This window comes from Coccinella septempunctata, chromosome 6 (genome assembly GCF_907165205.1).
Source record: "Coccinella septempunctata chromosome 6, icCocSept1.1, whole genome shotgun sequence".
NCBI lineage: Eukaryota > Metazoa > Arthropoda > Insecta > Coleoptera > Coccinellidae > Coccinella > Coccinella septempunctata.
The window spans coordinates 1414862-1431819 of record NC_058194.1 but is presented as its reverse complement, the minus strand read 5'-3'; the positions used below and the strand labels follow the sequence as shown (position 1 = coordinate 1431819).

General features: G+C 38.1%; 4 protein-coding genes across 4 annotated transcripts; 1 reads left to right on the top strand and 3 right to left on the bottom strand.

Moving 5' to 3' along the window:
* Window positions 1-838: 838 nt before the first annotated feature.
* On the bottom strand, window positions 839-3055 carry LOC123315354. Its single transcript, XM_044901018.1, has one exon. The coding sequence runs from the start codon at window positions 3053-3055 to the stop codon at window positions 839-841; it is 2217 nt and encodes a 738-aa protein (XP_044756953.1).
* Window positions 3056-3849: 794 nt separating this feature from the next.
* LOC123315353 lies at window positions 3850-6177 on the bottom strand. The gene has a single exon (XM_044901016.1). The coding sequence runs from the start codon at window positions 6175-6177 to the stop codon at window positions 3850-3852; it is 2328 nt and encodes a 775-aa protein (XP_044756951.1).
* A 591-nt stretch (window positions 6178-6768) lies between these two features.
* LOC123315351 lies at window positions 6769-12071 on the top strand. The gene is made up of 2 exons (XM_044901014.1): window positions 6769-7935; window positions 8761-12071. Exons 1-2 carry the CDS (start codon window positions 6864-6866, stop codon window positions 12069-12071), a joined length of 4383 nt encoding a protein of 1460 aa, XP_044756949.1. The 5' UTR covers window positions 6769-6863.
* A 346-nt stretch (window positions 12072-12417) lies between these two features.
* Window positions 12418-16958, bottom strand: LOC123315349. Its single transcript, XM_044901013.1, has 3 exons — window positions 16519-16958; window positions 12548-14510; window positions 12418-12451 (listed from the first exon to the last, which is right to left on the bottom strand). Exons 1-3 carry the CDS (start codon window positions 16877-16879, stop codon window positions 12418-12420), a joined length of 2358 nt encoding a protein of 785 aa, XP_044756948.1. The 5' UTR covers window positions 16880-16958.

The window sequence follows — 16958 nt, the reverse complement described above, 5'->3', positions numbered from 1 at the left end:
GAGAACCAGGGGAGTGGATGAACTTCATTCATCAATTCAGGAAAACTACTAAGATTTGCGGATTTTCAACAGCAGAAAACATGGTTCGGTTACAAAAAAGTCTCAAAAAGTGACTCTGTGAGAAAAATGATATATATATATATATATATATATATATATATATATATATATATATATATATATATATATATATATATATATATATATATATATATATATATATATATATATATATATATATATATATATATATATATATATATATATATATATATATATATATATATATATATATATATATATATATATATATATATATATATATATATATATATATATATATATATAATATCACTTAGTTAAGGGGTGTAGGAAAAAGATCAAAATAACTATTGAAATTTCTTCTTTAATTCATAGGTCTACGTTTCGACCCGGATTGGGGTCTTCTTCAGGACTCTAAAAAAAAGGGGACAATCATCAACAGTCATGGAGTGAAAAAAACAAGTTGAACATACCGAATTACAAAGATGATACAAAGATCTTAAAAGTTTACATTGATCCAGGGCAACGATAAAACGGGCAGAACATCTAACGGCAATGAATTGCATACATAAATTATATCTATTGTAAAAACAGACAGCCCTCCGAACAAGGAGTGTAGAGAAAAGCGGTTAGAACACAGAACACAATAAATTTATTGGCTTATGTCAATTCACCTCTTGTTCTTCTCCTTAACTTCACTCTCACTGAAATGTCAGAAATGAACATTTATCTGGGTCAACTTCACTCTCACTGAACCGACCGAAAACAATCCCTCATCTCGAGTCGTCTCCTGATCTCACCTCACAATACTTAGTCCACTCTCACTGAACAAGTCGAAGTGTATCAAATAGGCATAGATACTGCTAACGCCCTCTATGTCCTTCTTGAAGTTCATAGAATTAGTCTGGCGCTTAATGTGATATGACTCTAAGAAACATCTCTTCCTAGTGTTCAACTCCCACTCCAAAACATCAGCCGAATCGTAACCCATCACGTGATCCTCTAATCTGACATGGTCAGCAAGAGCACAAATCTTGTTCGGGTTTTTTGTATCGCTCTTATGCTGAGAAATCCTCTGTTTCAGTTGCTGTGACGTTTGACCCACATACACTTTGTCACACATTGAACAAGGAATACGATAAAGTACCCCACTCATCATTCCCACGTCTATTCTATCTTTGGTACGACTGTATAATCTATCAATTCTGAACTCCGATCTTGAGACAACATGAAGGTTGGGGGTTTTTAAGAGGTTAACTAAGGCATGAGTCATACCTCTAACGTAGGGGATGGATGAGTAAATTGTCCTCATTTGTGTATTACTGGTGGATGCGCCACTGTCTCCGTTCTGTGGCTGTCCAGAAGGAGTGGCGTTGTAGATTAATCTCTTCAGTAATCCCTCAGGGTAACCATTCTCACGCATCAAACCGAACAATATTTTTAGGTTGTTATGTCTCAAGGTGGGGTGGGCAATCTTCTGTATTCGGTTTTTTAAACCTAGAACCATGTTGACTTTCTGCCTATGGGGATGATTCGAGCAGAAATGCAAATATCTTCCCGAACTGCTAGGTTTCCTATACCAATCTAGCATTAATCTGTTTTGAGGTGTTCTCATTACCTTAGTGTCTAGGAAAGAAACGCTCATGTCAGTCTCCTCCTCAACAGTAAACTTTATACACTCATGTTGTCTATTAAATCTGTCACGAATGAAGGCTACCTTATCTTCAGGGACTGCAGCTATCAGGTCGTCTACATATTTCTTTAAGAATGGAATAATGAAAGGTATATCACCGAGGATACAATCCACAATGAAGTCCATTACTACTTCAGCAATAGACGGGCTAAAATTGGAGCCCATTGGGGATCCAAGAACTTGTTTGTAAATTCTCCCATTGAAGGTGAAATAATTTGACGCGAACAGGAATCTTACAATTGAGATGAATTCATTTTTTGGTAAGGAAGTATGCTCACCAATTGCTTCCCATCTTGTCTCCACTGCTAAGACAGCCAGTTCAACACTTATATTACTAAATAGAGACACAACATCCAGGCTTATGAGTACATAACCCTCTGGTAACTGGAATCCGTCGATGAATTCTGAAAAGGAGAAGGAATCCTCGACAAAATAGCTGCTCCTGTTGGCAGAGAGATAGCTAGACAGAATTTCAGATATGAAAACCGACAGTCTAGAGGTGGGTGTATTGATCGAAGAAATGATGGGTCTCAGTGATAACGTAGGTTTATGCACTTTAGGTAAACCATAAAACCTAGCAGGAACCGAGCTATAGTTGTACATGAGTTTTCCCTGGTTCTGTGTGATGTGGCCATCTGTTACCATCTTCTTGATGAATGAGTTGCACTTTTTTTGTATCGTTGTGGTAGGGTCTCTGGGTAATATCTCATAATACTTGTGGTCGAGAAGTATGTTATTGGATAGTTCCATATATTGAGATCTGTCCATCACGACTGTGACATTACCCTTGTCTGATTTCAAAACTAGCAATTCAGAATGTTCTCTTAGGTACCTCTTGCAATGAAAGAACTCTCTTTGAAATATGTTCTTCACTTGTTTATTGGGTTTCATATAATTGGTTACAATGTTAGCAGCCAAGGAACGCTTCACATCCTTTCCCTCCTCGGTAAGTGAGTCGTTTATATTGATAGTGTATTCGACATCTGACAGGAGTCTCTGTAACGAAATGTGCTTCATAGGGATATCTATACTGAATTTTGGACCAAGGGCCAGAAAATCGAGGACTCTAGATGGAACATCTGTCGTACTAATATTCTTAACCCACCTTTCTTGAGGTCTAACTCTACTTGAAACATCCTCTGACAAAGCTCTCACCTTTCTCAGGTTTCTCTCCTTGATCAGGGCAAACCGTCTGTCATACGTTCTGTTCTGATAGGACAAAAAACGACCCAACATTTCTTGTGGAAAGGAAACACTCAAACTCTGCCACAGTCTGGACGAGTCAGCCTCCATTCTTGTTATCTTGGTGACAGTAACCATTATTTCGAACTGAAGGACTAACCGAAGTGTCTTCTCCTTCATTGTCTGCACTTGCCTGGATGACACAGAGTCTGTCGCCGAGCCATACAGACAGCCAAAGTTGTCAGACATGTGTTTGGGAAAAACTCCTCGTCTCTTGCATTCAAGGAGGAAAATTCTTCTATTTCGTGCCGATGCTAACTTGATGTTATAGGATGACCAGGTCTTTAATTTTTGAGTCATCTCTCTTCCATATAACCGTTGTACCTCTGCATAGAACCCCATGCTGATATATAAGTTTGATAATTTCCCAATATTCATACAAATATCACTTAGTTAAGGGGTGTAGGAAAAAGATCAAAATAACTATTGAAATTTCTTCTTTAATTCATAGGTCTACGTTTCGACCCGGATTGGGGTCTTCTTCAGGACTCTAAAAAAAAGGGGACAATCATCAACAGTCATGGAGTGAAAAAAACAAGTTGAACATACCGAATTACAAAGATGATACAAAGATCTTAAAAGTTTACATTGATCCAGGGCAACGATAAAACGGGCAGAACATCTAACGGCAATGAATTGCATACATAAATTATATCTATTGTAAAAACAGACAGCCCTCCGAACAAGGAGTGTAGAGAATAGCGGTTAGAACACAGAACACAATAAATTTATTGGCTTATGTCAATTCACCTCTTGTTCTTCTCCTTAACTTCACTCTCACTGAAATGTCAGAAATGAACATTTATCTGGGTCAACTTCACTCTCACTGAACCGACCGAAAACAATCCCTCATCTCGAGTCGTCTCCTGATCTCACCTCACAATACTTAGTCCACTCTCACTGAACAAGTCGAAGTGTATCAAATAGGCATAGATACTGCTAACGCCCTCTATGTCCTTCTTGAAGTTCATAGAATTAGTCTGGCGCTTAATGTGATATGACTCTAAGAAACATCTCTTCCTAGTGTTCAACTCCCACTCCAAAACATCAGCCGAATCGTAACCCATCACGTGATCCTCTAATCTGACATGGTCAGCAAGAGCACAAATCTTGTTCGGGTTTTTTGTATCGCTCTTATGCTGAGAAATCCTCTGTTTCAGTTGCTGTGACGTTTGACCCACATACACTTTGTCACACATTGAACAAGGAATACGATAAACTACCCCACTCATCTTTCCCACGTCTATTCTATCTTTGGTACGACTGTATAATCTATCAATTCTGAACTCCGATCTTGAGACAACATGAAGGTTGGGGGTTTTTAAGAGGTTAACTAAGGCATGAGTCATACCTCTAACGTAGGGGATGGATGAGTAAATTGTCCTCATTTGTGTATTACTGGTGGATGCGCCACTGTCTCCGTTCTGTGGCTGTCCAGAAGGAGTGGCGTTGTAGATTAATCTCTTCAGTAATCCCTCAGGGTAACCATTCTCACGCATCAAACCGAACAATATTTTTAGGTTGTTATGTCTCAAGGTGGGGTGGGCAATCTTCTGTATTCGGTTTTTTAAACCTAGAACCATGTTGACTTTCTGCCTATGGGGATGATTCGAGCAGAAATGCAAATATCTTCCCGAACTGCTAGGTTTCCTATACCAATCTAGCATTAATCTGTTTTGAGGTGTTCTCATTACCTTAGTGTCTAGGAAAGAAACGCTCATGTCAGTCTCCTCCTCAACAGTAAACTTTATACACTCATGTTGTCTATTAAATCTGTCACGAATGAAGGCTACCTTATCTTCAGGGACTGCAGCTATCAGGTCGTCTACATATTTCTTTAAGAATGGAATAATGAAAGGTATATCACCGAGGATACAATCCACAATGAAGTCCATTACTACTTCAGCAATAGACGGGCTAAAATTGGAGCCCATTGGGGATCCAAGAACTTGTTTGTAAATTCTCCCATTGAAGGTGAAATAATTTGACGCGAACAGGAATCTTACAATTGAGATGAATTCATTTTTTGGTAAGGAAGTATGCTCACCAATTGCTTCCCATCTTGTCTCCACTGCTAAGACAGCCAGTTCAACACTTATATTACTAAATAGAGACACAACATCCAGGCTTATGAGTACATAACCCTCTGGTAACTGGAATCCGTCGATGAATTCTGAAAAGGAGAAGGAATCCTCGACAAAATAGCTGCTCCTGTTGGCAGAGAGATAGCTAGACAGAATTTCAGATATGAAAACCGACAGTCTAGAGGTGGGTGTATTGATCGAAGAAATGATGGGTCTCAGTGATAACGTAGGTTTATGCACTTTAGGTAAACCATAAAACCTAGCAGGAACCGAGCTATAGTTGTACATGAGTTTTCCCTGGTTCTGTGTGATGTGGCCATCTGTTACCATCTTCTTGATGAATGAGTTGCACTTTTTTTGTATCGTTGTGGTAGGGTCTCTGGGTAATATCTCATAATACTTGTGGTCGAGAAGTATGTTATTGGATAGTTCCATATATTGAGATCTGTCCATCACGACTGTGACATTACCCTTGTCTGATTTCAAAACTAGCAATTCAGAATGTTCTCTTAGGTACCTCTTGCAATGAAAGAACTCTCTTTGAAATATGTTCTTCACTTGTTTATTGGGTTTCATATAATTGGTTACAATGTTAGCAGCCAAGGAACGCTTCACATCCTTTCCCTCCTCGGTAAGTGAGTCGTTTATATTGATAGTGTATTCGACATCTGACAGGAGTCTCTGTAACGAAATGTGCTTCATAGGGATATCTATACTGAATTTTGGACCAAGGGCCAGAAAATCGAGGACTCTAGATGGAACATCTGTCGTACTAATATTCTTAACCCACCTTTCTTGAGGTCTAACTCTACTTGAAACATCCTCTGACAAAGCTCTCACCTTTCTCAGGTTTCTCTCCTTGATCAGGGCAAACCGTCTGTCATACGTTCTGTTCTGATAGGACAAAAAACGACCCAACATTTCTTGTGGAAAGGAAACACTCAAACTCTGCCACAGTCTGGACGAGTCAGCCTCCATTCTTGTTATCTTGGTGACAGTAACCATTATTTCGAACTGAAGGACTAACCGAAGTGTCTTCTCCTTCATTGTCTGCACTTGCCTGGATGACACAGAGTCTGTCGCCGAGCCATACAGACAGCCAAAGTTGTCAGACATGTGTTTGGGAAAAACTCCTCGTCTCTTGCATTCAAGGAGGAAAATTCTTCTATTTCGTGCCGATGCTATAGGATGACCAGGTCTTTAATTTTTGAGTCATCTCTCTTCCATATAACCGTTGTACCTCTGCATAGAACCCCATGCTGATATATAAGTTTGATAATTTCCCAATATTCATACAAATATCACTTAGTTAAGGGGTGTAGGAAAAAGATCAAAATAACTATTGAAATTTCTTCTTTAATTCATAGGTCTACGTTTCGACCCGGATTGGGGTCTTCTTCAGGACTCTAAAAAAAAGGGGACAATCATCAACAGTCATGGAGTGAAAAAAACAAGTTGAACATACCGAATTACAAAGATGATACAAAGATCTTAAAAGTTTACATTGATCCAGGGCAACGATAAAACGGGCAGAACATCTAACGGCAATGAATTGCATACATAAATTATATCTATTGTTCCGTTTTCTAATGCAAGATCGTAGTATCAAGGGTTCAGTTGCTATAGATACAATAAAAAAAAAAAAGAGGAGAGTTCACAAGATTTTGTCTAGAGCAGTAAAATTGTAGAGCTTCGAAGAATAAACGTTCTGCTTATAAAAGAAATAGTCTTTATTACTTGAAATTGTACATTTTTGGCGACCGTGACAGGACACATTCAAGACACACATTCAAGTAAGAATTATGGATAAGGCAAAGAAAGCAAGAACAGTACACCGAAGAATTTTCACAAAAATCTACAATAATATTGAAAGCCGGATTTCCAATGGGAATTTTAATAGTGATGAAGTTAAAGCGGCTTTTCAAGTTCTGGAGAGTAAATATGAAGAGATCAGGACCTTAGACAAGGAGGTGTTTAACTTCATGATAGAAGAAAATATGAGTGACACCGATATTGAAACAGACTGTGATAGTGTGGAAGAATATTCATTGAAATTCAATGTTATAAAAGAAAGATTTTCATCTTCCACAGAAAAGGTTCGCGAAATATCTTCCTCAGAAGGCGAAGTTGGTACGCTCCAAAGAAAATTTAAGCTTCCACAGATAGAGTTGAAAAAGTTTGGTGGTGATATTCGAGATTGGCTGCATTTTTGGGGATTATTTAAGAAACTAGATGAAGATCCCACCATGGACAATGAGGAGAAATTTCAGTACCTAATTCTATCGACAATACCTAAGTCAAGAGCAAGAACTGTCGTGGAGAGTTTTCCACCCACCTTCGAGAATTATCCTAAGGCAATTGAGGCTCTGAAGTCCCGGTTCGGAAGAGAAGAACTCCTTATTGAATTATATATAAGAGATTTGATAGGATTACTAACATCAAACACAAAGTCCCTGTCAATGTTATATGACAAGTTGGAATGTCAGTTGAGAGCTCTTGAATCACTGGGAATCACATCAGATAAATGTTCAGCCATGTTATTTCCATTGGTAGAATCCTGTCTTCCTGAGGAGCTCTTGCGGATATGGCAGCGTTCGTATTCGGCAGATACAGCGGCAGCGAAATCTCAAGACAAAGTGAAGAAACTTATGGATTTTATAAGGAATGAAGTTGAGAATGAAGAGAAAGTTTCAATGGCGAAGTCAGGAGTAGGATCTGCCAGGGCGAAGGAACAGAAGAAGATGATGACGACAGAAAACAACAAAGCAACTCCATATACAGCTTCTGAACTCGTGACCACAAATAACGAAGTTGTTTCTTGTATTTTTTGCGGACGTTCAGAGCATAAGAGTTTTGAATGTTCGAATTCACAAGGTATTTCTCTTTCTGATAAAAAACAGCTCATTTTAAAAAAGGGATACTGTTTCATATGTCTCAGACGTGGTCATACTGCCAAGAAATGTAAAGTTCACATGAGATGTGAAAAATGTCGAAAAAGGCATTACTTGGTGATGTGTCCAATGACAGACGTTAATTCAAAACTTCCAACGAACGAGTCTAGTGCTTGTAAGGAAAATTCATTGACTAGTCTCACTCGAACAACGAGAGTTTTTTTACAAACACTCGTAGTTATTCTCAGAGGAAGTAAGGGGTTTGAACGCCGAGGCAGAGTTTTAATTGATACAGGTTCTCAAAGATCTTATGTCTTGAAACGTACAGCGAAAGAATTAGGATTACCAGTTCAGTGTGAGGAAACAATTATTCACTGTTTATTTGGGGGTTTGAATACAGGTGAAAGCAGTCACAATTCATATCGAATATTTTTGTGCGATTTGGATAGAAAATATTTTTGCAATTTCCTTACTTTAGACCAGGAGAGAATTTGTGGTAGAATCGGTTCCGTGTGTCAAAGTTCTCTAGTAGAAAATTTATTGAATAATGATGTGATCATAAGGGACGATGAGGCACTCGAAGTAGAAATTTTAATAGGGGCAGATGTTGCTGGTAAATTATTGACAGGTAAAATTATTCAGTTACCTTCAGGAATTACAGCAATTGAAACGTTTTTGGGTTGGACTCTGATGGGAAAAAATAATGTTTCAAATTTCGATCAAACTTCAACTGGTAATGTTATGTATAGTACTTCAATGCTTGTAGATGATTTGAAAATCAAGGATTTATGGGATTTGGATATTTTAGGTATTAGGGATCCAGTTGAATCAAAATCTAGAGAAGAGATGGAGCAAGCAGCATTGAGGCATTTTAAAGAAACTGTAGCAGTTGAATCTGATGGTAGATATGTTGTTCATCTTCCTTGGATCGAAGGACATCCACCGCTTCCATCAAATTACAAATTGGCTGTTCGTAGACTCAATTTTACAATTAGTAAGCTGATGAAAGATGGGTATTACTCAAAGTATGAAGATGTGTTCAAAGATTGGTTGTCTGAAGGTATCATTGAAAAAGTTTTCCACGGGGAGACTGGTATTAGTGGTCATTATTTACCTCACAGGCCAGTATTGAAGATGAATAGTACTACTCCAGTTCGACCAGTTTTTGATGCATCTGCGCATGAGAAACACAGTCCTTCTTTGAATAGTTGTTTGGAAAAGGGCATGAATTTAATTGAGCAGATTCCTTCAATTTTATTCCGATTCAGATTTAGAAAATACGGTGTTGTTGCTGATATTAAAAAGGCATTCCTTCAGATAGGTTTGAGTGAGTCTGAACGGGATTATTTAAGATTTTTGTGGAAGGAACCTGATGGTAACTTATGTGTGTTCAGGCATCGTCGAGTAGTGTTTGGAGTAATAAGTAGCCCATTTCTTTTAGGTGCTGTAATTCAATACCATTTACAGAAAGAATTGGAGATTTCTTTGAGAGACAAGTGTTCCTTTTCATGTTATGTTATAGAAAAGCTCATGAATAGTTTCTACGTTGATAACTGTGTAACCAGTGTAGATAGTGAGGAGGAACTTTTGAATTTCATTTCGAGAGCTAAAGATATAATGAGTAAAGCTAAATTTGATTTGCGAGGGTGGGAGCATAATAGTTCTTTTTACCCATCTGATAGAATCGACAGTATTACTAATGTACTTGGTTTACTATGGGATAGAGAGGAAGATACATTAGCCATAAATTCCAGTAACTGGGGCAATCTGAAGTTTGAGAAAATAACTAAAAGAACTATTTTATCGATAGCACATAGAGTATTTGACCCTATTGGTTTTACTTGTCCCGTAACTGTTTACCCCAAATTGTTGTTACAGCTCACATGGAAAGAGAAAATTGGTTGGGATGATGAGTTGGATGGATCAATCAAGAGTGAATTTCTGAAGTGGTTCGAAGGAATATCATATTTGTCTTCAATAAGAATCCCTCGATACTTTTCAGCTTACAAGAATAGCAGATGGTTGAAACTAGAAATTCATATATTTTGTGATGCATCTCAATCTTCTTATGCTGCTGTTTCCTTCTTGCGAATTCAGACGGAATCGGGCGTTGTTGTTCAGTTGCTTCAAGCTAAGTCCAAAGTTGCTCCTTTGAAAAAGATGTCTATACCGCGTTTAGAACTCATTGCGGCGACGATTGGATCGAGTCTAGTTAGAAATTTATATGAATCGAATGTTTTCCATGATGCTGAATATTATTTTTGGACAGATTCTTCTACAGTATTAGGTTGGATTAGACAAGACCAACAGTGGGCTATATTTGTTCGTAACAGAGTCGATGAAATTTTGAAAGTTTCTTCAAAGGAACAATGGAGATTTGTTCCAGGGTCTATGAATCCTGCTGATTTACCTTCCAGAGGATGCACAGCTAAAAAATTGTTAGATTCTGCATGGTGGGAGGGACCTGAATGGTTGAGGTATTCAGCAAGTTATTGGCCAACAGATAGTTTCTGCTATGACGAGGAGTTAGTAGCACGAGAGAAGAAAAAGTTTACCATTTCTTGCGTTGTTAATAGCAATACTGATGACTGGTATTATAAATATTTTTCAGTATTCCACAAAACAGTCTACATGTTGGGGTGGATTAGAAGATTCCTTCATAATTGTAGGTACCCTAACGATAAACATTGTGGATTTTTATCAGTTGAAGAGATAAATGATGCAGAATTGGTTATTTTTAGATTGATTCAGCATGATTCATTTAGTACTTTGAATGATGCTATAAAGAGTTTGTTTCCTTTTAAGGATGAATCGGGTGTTTTGAGAATAAGAACTAAGTTGGTAAATCTTGAAGATAGTTTTGACTTTCGGTATCCAATTGTTCTTCCCAAGCATCCCTTAGTAGTGAGATTGATACGCGAAGAACATGAAAGAGCTTGCCACGTAGGTGTTCAAGGATTGTTGTGTCGGCTGAGAGAAAAATATTGGATTATTGGTGGACGTAAAACGGTGAGATCGGTTATTTCCAAATGTGTGATATGTAAAAGGTTTATGAGTAAAAGATTGGAAACACTACCTAGTGCACTACCTGAAGATCGTGTTAGGGATGTTTCGGTTTTTGAGGTGATCGGAATTGATCTAACTGGACCTGTCCATTTGAGAGACGGCCGGAAAGCTTGGATTGCTGTTTTCACCTGTGCCGTATATCGAGCAATTCACCTGGAATTGTTAACATCTCTTTCGACCGAAATATTCATACAATCTCTTCGTCGTTTTATTGCTAGAAGGGGTCGTCCAAAAATTATTTATTCTGACAATGGGACTAATTTTGTAGGAGCTTATAATATGTTCAAGAGTTTGGATTGGTCCATTGTGACAAAATTTTGTTCTTTGGAGAGGATCATATGGAAGTTTAATCCTCCAGCTGCTCCTTGGTGGGGTGGATTTTGGGAAAGGTTGATTCGTATATTGAAAAATTTATTACGTAGAACTCTAGGAAAGGCTTCTTTGAACTTCGAAGAAATGTTTACAGTATTGTGTGATTGTGAAGCAGTAATTAATAGTAGACCTATAACTTTTTTGTCTGATTCTGTTGACGATTTATGTCCTTTGACTCCAGCTATGTTCATTCAAGATATAAAGGAAATTGGTGTTAACGATTGCGATGTTGTCGAGTGTAGTAAATTGACCAGACGTGCAAAATACAGGCAAAAGTTAGGTGAACAACTGAGGAAAAGGTTTCGAATTGAGTATCTTGGTCAATTGAAACATCGTTTCAAAACACAATCCGTGAGACAGTTGAAAGTTGGGGAGGTTGTATTGGTTGGAAATGATAATTCCAAAAGAGGAGATTGGCCATTAGCTTGTGTTACGGAATTATTTCCTGGTAAGGATGGTTCGGTAAGATTGGTACGTTTACGTACAAGTGCAGGAGAAATTCTTCGGTCAGTTCAAAGAATTTTTCCATTAGAATTAGACTCGTATGAGGAAGAAACAGAAATATCCAATATCAAAGATAAAGAGCATGAAACTCAGGTATCAGAAAGAGCAGATAACATTTTGAGTCGAATATTCAGAACTCGAAAAGGTTGTCAAACAGTCAAAAAATGTTCGGGTTAACTTTGTCATTTGTAGTTTTTAATTGTTCAAACGAATGTTGCTATTTCATGAAAGTTTATAAAATAGCAAGGTGGGAGAATGTTCCGTTTTCTAATGCAAGATCGTAGTATCAAGGGTTCAGTTGCTATAGATACAATAAAAAAAAAAAAGAGGAGAGTTCACAAGATTTTGTCTAGAGCAGTAAAATTGTAGAGCTTCGAAGAATAAACGTTCTGCTTATAAAAGAAATAGTCTTTATTACTTGAAATTGTACATCTATTGTAAAAACAGACAGCCCTCCGAACAAGGAGTGTAGAGAATAGCGGTTAGAACACAGAACACAATAAATTTATTGGCTTATGTCAATTCACCTCTTGTTCTTCTCCTTAACTTCACTCTCACTGAAATGTCAGAAATGAACATTTATCTGGGTCAACTTCACTCTCACTGAACCGACCGAAAACAATCCCTCATCTCGAGTCGTCTCCTGATCTCACCTCACAATACTTAGTCCACTCTCACTGAACAAGTCGAAGTGTATCAAATAGGCATAGATACTGCTAACGCCCTCTATGTCCTTCTTGAAGTTCATAGAATTAGTCTGGCGCTTAATGTGATATGACTCTAAGAAACATCTCTTCCTAGTGTTCAACTCCCACTCCAAAACATCAGCCGAATCGTAACCCATCACGTGATCCTCTAATCTGACATGGTCAGCAAGAGCACAAATCTTGTTCGGGTTTTTTGTATCGCTCTTATGCTGAGAAATCCTCTGTTTCAGTTGCTGTGACGTTTGACCCACATACACTTTGTCACACATTGAACAAGGAATACGATAAACTACCCCACTCATCTTTCCCACGTCTATTCTATCTTTGGTACGACTGTATAATCTATCAATTCTGAACTCCGATCTTGAGACAACATGAAGGTTGGGGGTTTTTAAGAGGTTAACTAAGGCATGAGTCATACCTCTAACGTAGGGGATGGATGAGTAAATTGTCCTCATTTGTGTATTACTGGTGGATGCGCCACTGTCTCCGTTCTGTGGCTGTCCAGAAGGAGTGGCGTTGTAGATTAATCTCTTCAGTAATCCCTCAGGGTAACCATTCTCACGCATCAAACCGAACAATATTTTTAGGTTGTTATGTCTCAAGGTGGGGTGGGCAATCTTCTGTATTCGGTTTTTTAAACCTAGAACCATGTTGACTTTCTGCCTATGGGGATGATTCGAGCAGAAATGCAAATATCTTCCCGAACTGCTAGGTTTCCTATACCAATCTAGCATTAATCTGTTTTGAGGTGTTCTCATTACCTTAGTGTCTAGGAAAGAAACGCTCATGTCAGTCTCCTCCTCAACAGTAAACTTTATACACTCATGTTGTCTATTAAATCTGTCACGAATGAAGGCTACCTTATCTTCAGGGACTGCAGCTATCAGGTCGTCTACATATTTCTTTAAGAATGGAATAATGAAAGGTATATCACCGAGGATACAATCCACAATGAAGTCCATTACTACTTCAGCAATAGACGGGCTAAAATTGGAGCCCATTGGGGATCCAAGAACTTGTTTGTAAATTCTCCCATTGAAGGTGAAATAATTTGACGCGAACAGGAATCTTACAATTGAGATGAATTCATTTTTTGGTAAGGAAGTATGCTCACCAATTGCTTCCCATCTTGTCTCCACTGCTAAGACAGCCAGTTCAACACTTATATTACTAAATAGAGACACAACATCCAGGCTTATGAGTACATAACCCTCTGGTAACTGGAATCCGTCGATGAATTCTGAAAAGGAGAAGGAATCCTCGACAAAATAGCTGCTCCTGTTGGCAGAGAGATAGCTAGACAGAATTTCAGATATGAAAACCGACAGTCTAGAGGTGGGTGTATTGATCGAAGAAATGATGGGTCTCAGTGATAACGTAGGTTTATGCACTTTAGGTAAACCATAAAACCTAGCAGGAACCGAGCTATAGTTGTACATGAGTTTTCCCTGGTTCTGTGTGATGTGGCCATCTGTTACCATCTTCTTGATGAATGAGTTGCACTTTTTTTGTATCGTTGTGGTAGGGTCTCTGGGTAATATCTCATAATACTTGTGGTCGAGAAGTATGTTATTGGATAGTTCCATATATTGAGATCTGTCCATCACGACTGTGACATTACCCTTGTCTGATTTCAAAACTAGCAATTCAGAATGTTCTCTTAGGTACCTCTTGCAATGAAAGAACTCTCTTTGAAATATGTTCTTCACTTGTTTATTGGGTTTCATATAATTGGTTACAATGTTAGCAGCCAAGGAACGCTTCACATCCTTTCCCTCCTCGGTAAGTGAGTCGTTTATATTGATAGTGTATTCGACATCTGACAGGAGTCTCTGTAACGAAATGTGCTTCATAGGGATATCTATACTGAATTTTGGACCAAGGGCCAGAAAATCGAGGACTCTAGATCAGTGGTTCTTAACCTTTTAGTGATCAGGGACCATTTGACAAAATTGTTGTCTTGTCACGGACCACCAACTGTTCGGAGGCAATATTGAGACCCGTTTGCATCAAACGCACTTAGTGTTAAGTGTCCCTTAAAATGAACCCTTAACTTAAATAACGTTGCACCAACTGTAAAGTGACGTTTAAATGGCTAAAGCTAGGCTTAAATTTAAGCGCTCCTGTAATGACCACTTAGGTATTTAAGGGCGGGATTCTAACCTAAAATAATTTGTTGAACTCATAAACTGGCTGCAGAACTGCTGTGGTTTTTCTAATAACGTCAAGTACCTTTTATTTGACAATCCATTTCATTATCAATCATAATGCTAATTCAGCAACAAAAAGTTGTCACTCTTTGATGATAATACAGGGTGGCCATTTGAAAACGAAACAGACGAGATTACAGACGAAATAAATTTTTTCGATAGAAATGCTCGGACAGGTCGATTTCTGTTTCGAGGGAGACAACTTAAGATGTAGGTTACGGACGCATAGCGCTTCAACCCTTGCTACTACAACCCTCACCCCCAATTTTTGAATAGGGAAGATGGGGTGAGTGATACCTCATTTGAAAGGTATTTTTATACTGAATTCAGCACAGTAATTGTTTTTTCATTTTATGCATTAGTTCTCGAAATATTCTCAACTAAGTATTTGAAAATGAAGTGGTGTTTTCATGGCACTTGTGTTTTTTTGTGGAAAATCGACATTTTGAGCTTCAAAACAACCATGACTGTGGCTTCCTTCCTCCAATCCACTGACATAGAAATCTTTAATCAAGATGTCGAACAAACAAAGCGTATTGCGAAGGAGCTCAATCTTGCTGAAACTCAATCTAAATTATCTTCGATATAGTTTGCAGTATTTCCAATAACATGCGGTAACACTTGATCGATAGAAATCTCCAAGAAGTCCAAATACGTACATATCTCTAATCAGATTACCAGGTAAGAAAATCAAATCATTAATGATGCCACAGAAATATTCAAGTCCCAATTCGTGAAACGATTTCCGACTTAATTATGAAGTGTTTTCTCAGTTGGCTTCAATAATGTTTTCATTTTGTTGATTATTGAATCTGTGGCATCATTAATGATTTGATTTTCTTACCTGGTGTAATAGTTTACTTGACACTGACTGACAGGATAATAAAGTTAAGTTAATGAAATGATAACGATCATCGGCAACCGGTCAACCAATGAAAAGGCTTTATTAGACTAGAATGAAGTTGCACCAAAATAAAAAAACGGAAATATCACTAGATATGAAAACTTAAGGGTCCCTTACTTAAGATTCTGTTAAGCCGCAATCGTGCAACTGACAATAAAATTAAGCGTTCATTAACTTTAAACTACGCTAAGTTAAGTACTGATTTTAAGGGGGATTGGTGCAAACGGGCCTAAGTACGTAGATGTCTATTTTTGTAAATGAATAAACAAGGTTGTTGTAGTTATAAATTTGAATGAACGAAACACGCCAACAATCATTCAGAGCCAACAGTATTTTATATTTGCATTTTTAAGCAGATAAATAAACAGAAACTTTATTATTTCAATGCGCTTTTTTTCACTGCATACTCTTCACCTATTTATAAATACTTGGTTCAGTGCTAGGTACTTAATGCCAAACTGGCATGTCGGCACTGGCATAAAACCGATTTCGATGCTTGTTTTTAATTATCAGTAGAATCGAAAACCCCTGCTCGCATAAATATGTCCTTGAAAAGAGGGATCATTGGGGTCTAGTCTCCCTATTTTTTCTATTGAAGAAACCCAGTTCAATATGAAAGCCGTCATATTTTCGTTTTGGTGGCATTTTTCTAGAAAACTAATATAAAATAATTAAAATCAATAAGTGCTCTTCAGTCTGGTTCAACCCTATGTCCTGTCGGATGGCTTCGCGGACCACTTCGGATGCTTCCAGGGACCACCAGTGGTCCGCGGACCACCGGTTAAGAACCAGTGCTCTAGATGGAACATCTGTCGTACTAATATTCTTAACCCACCTTTCTTGAGGTCTAACTCTACTTAAAACATCCTCTGACAAAGCTCTCACCTTTCTCAGGTTTCTCTCCTTGATCAGGGCAAACCGTCTGTCATACGTTCTGTTCTGATAGGACAAAAAACGACCCAACATTTCTTGTGGAAAGGAAACACTCAAACTCTGCCACAGTCTGGACGAGTCAGCCTCCATTCTTGTTATCTTGGTGACAGTAACCATTATTTCGAACTGAAGGACTAACCGAAGTGTCTTCTCCTTCATTGTCTGCACTTGCCTGGATGACACAGAGTCTGTCGCCGAGCCATACAGACAGCCAAAGTTGTCAGACATGTGTTTGGGAAAAACTCCTCGTCTCTTGCATTCAAGGAGGAAAATTCTTCTATTTCGTGCCGATGCTAACTTGATGTTA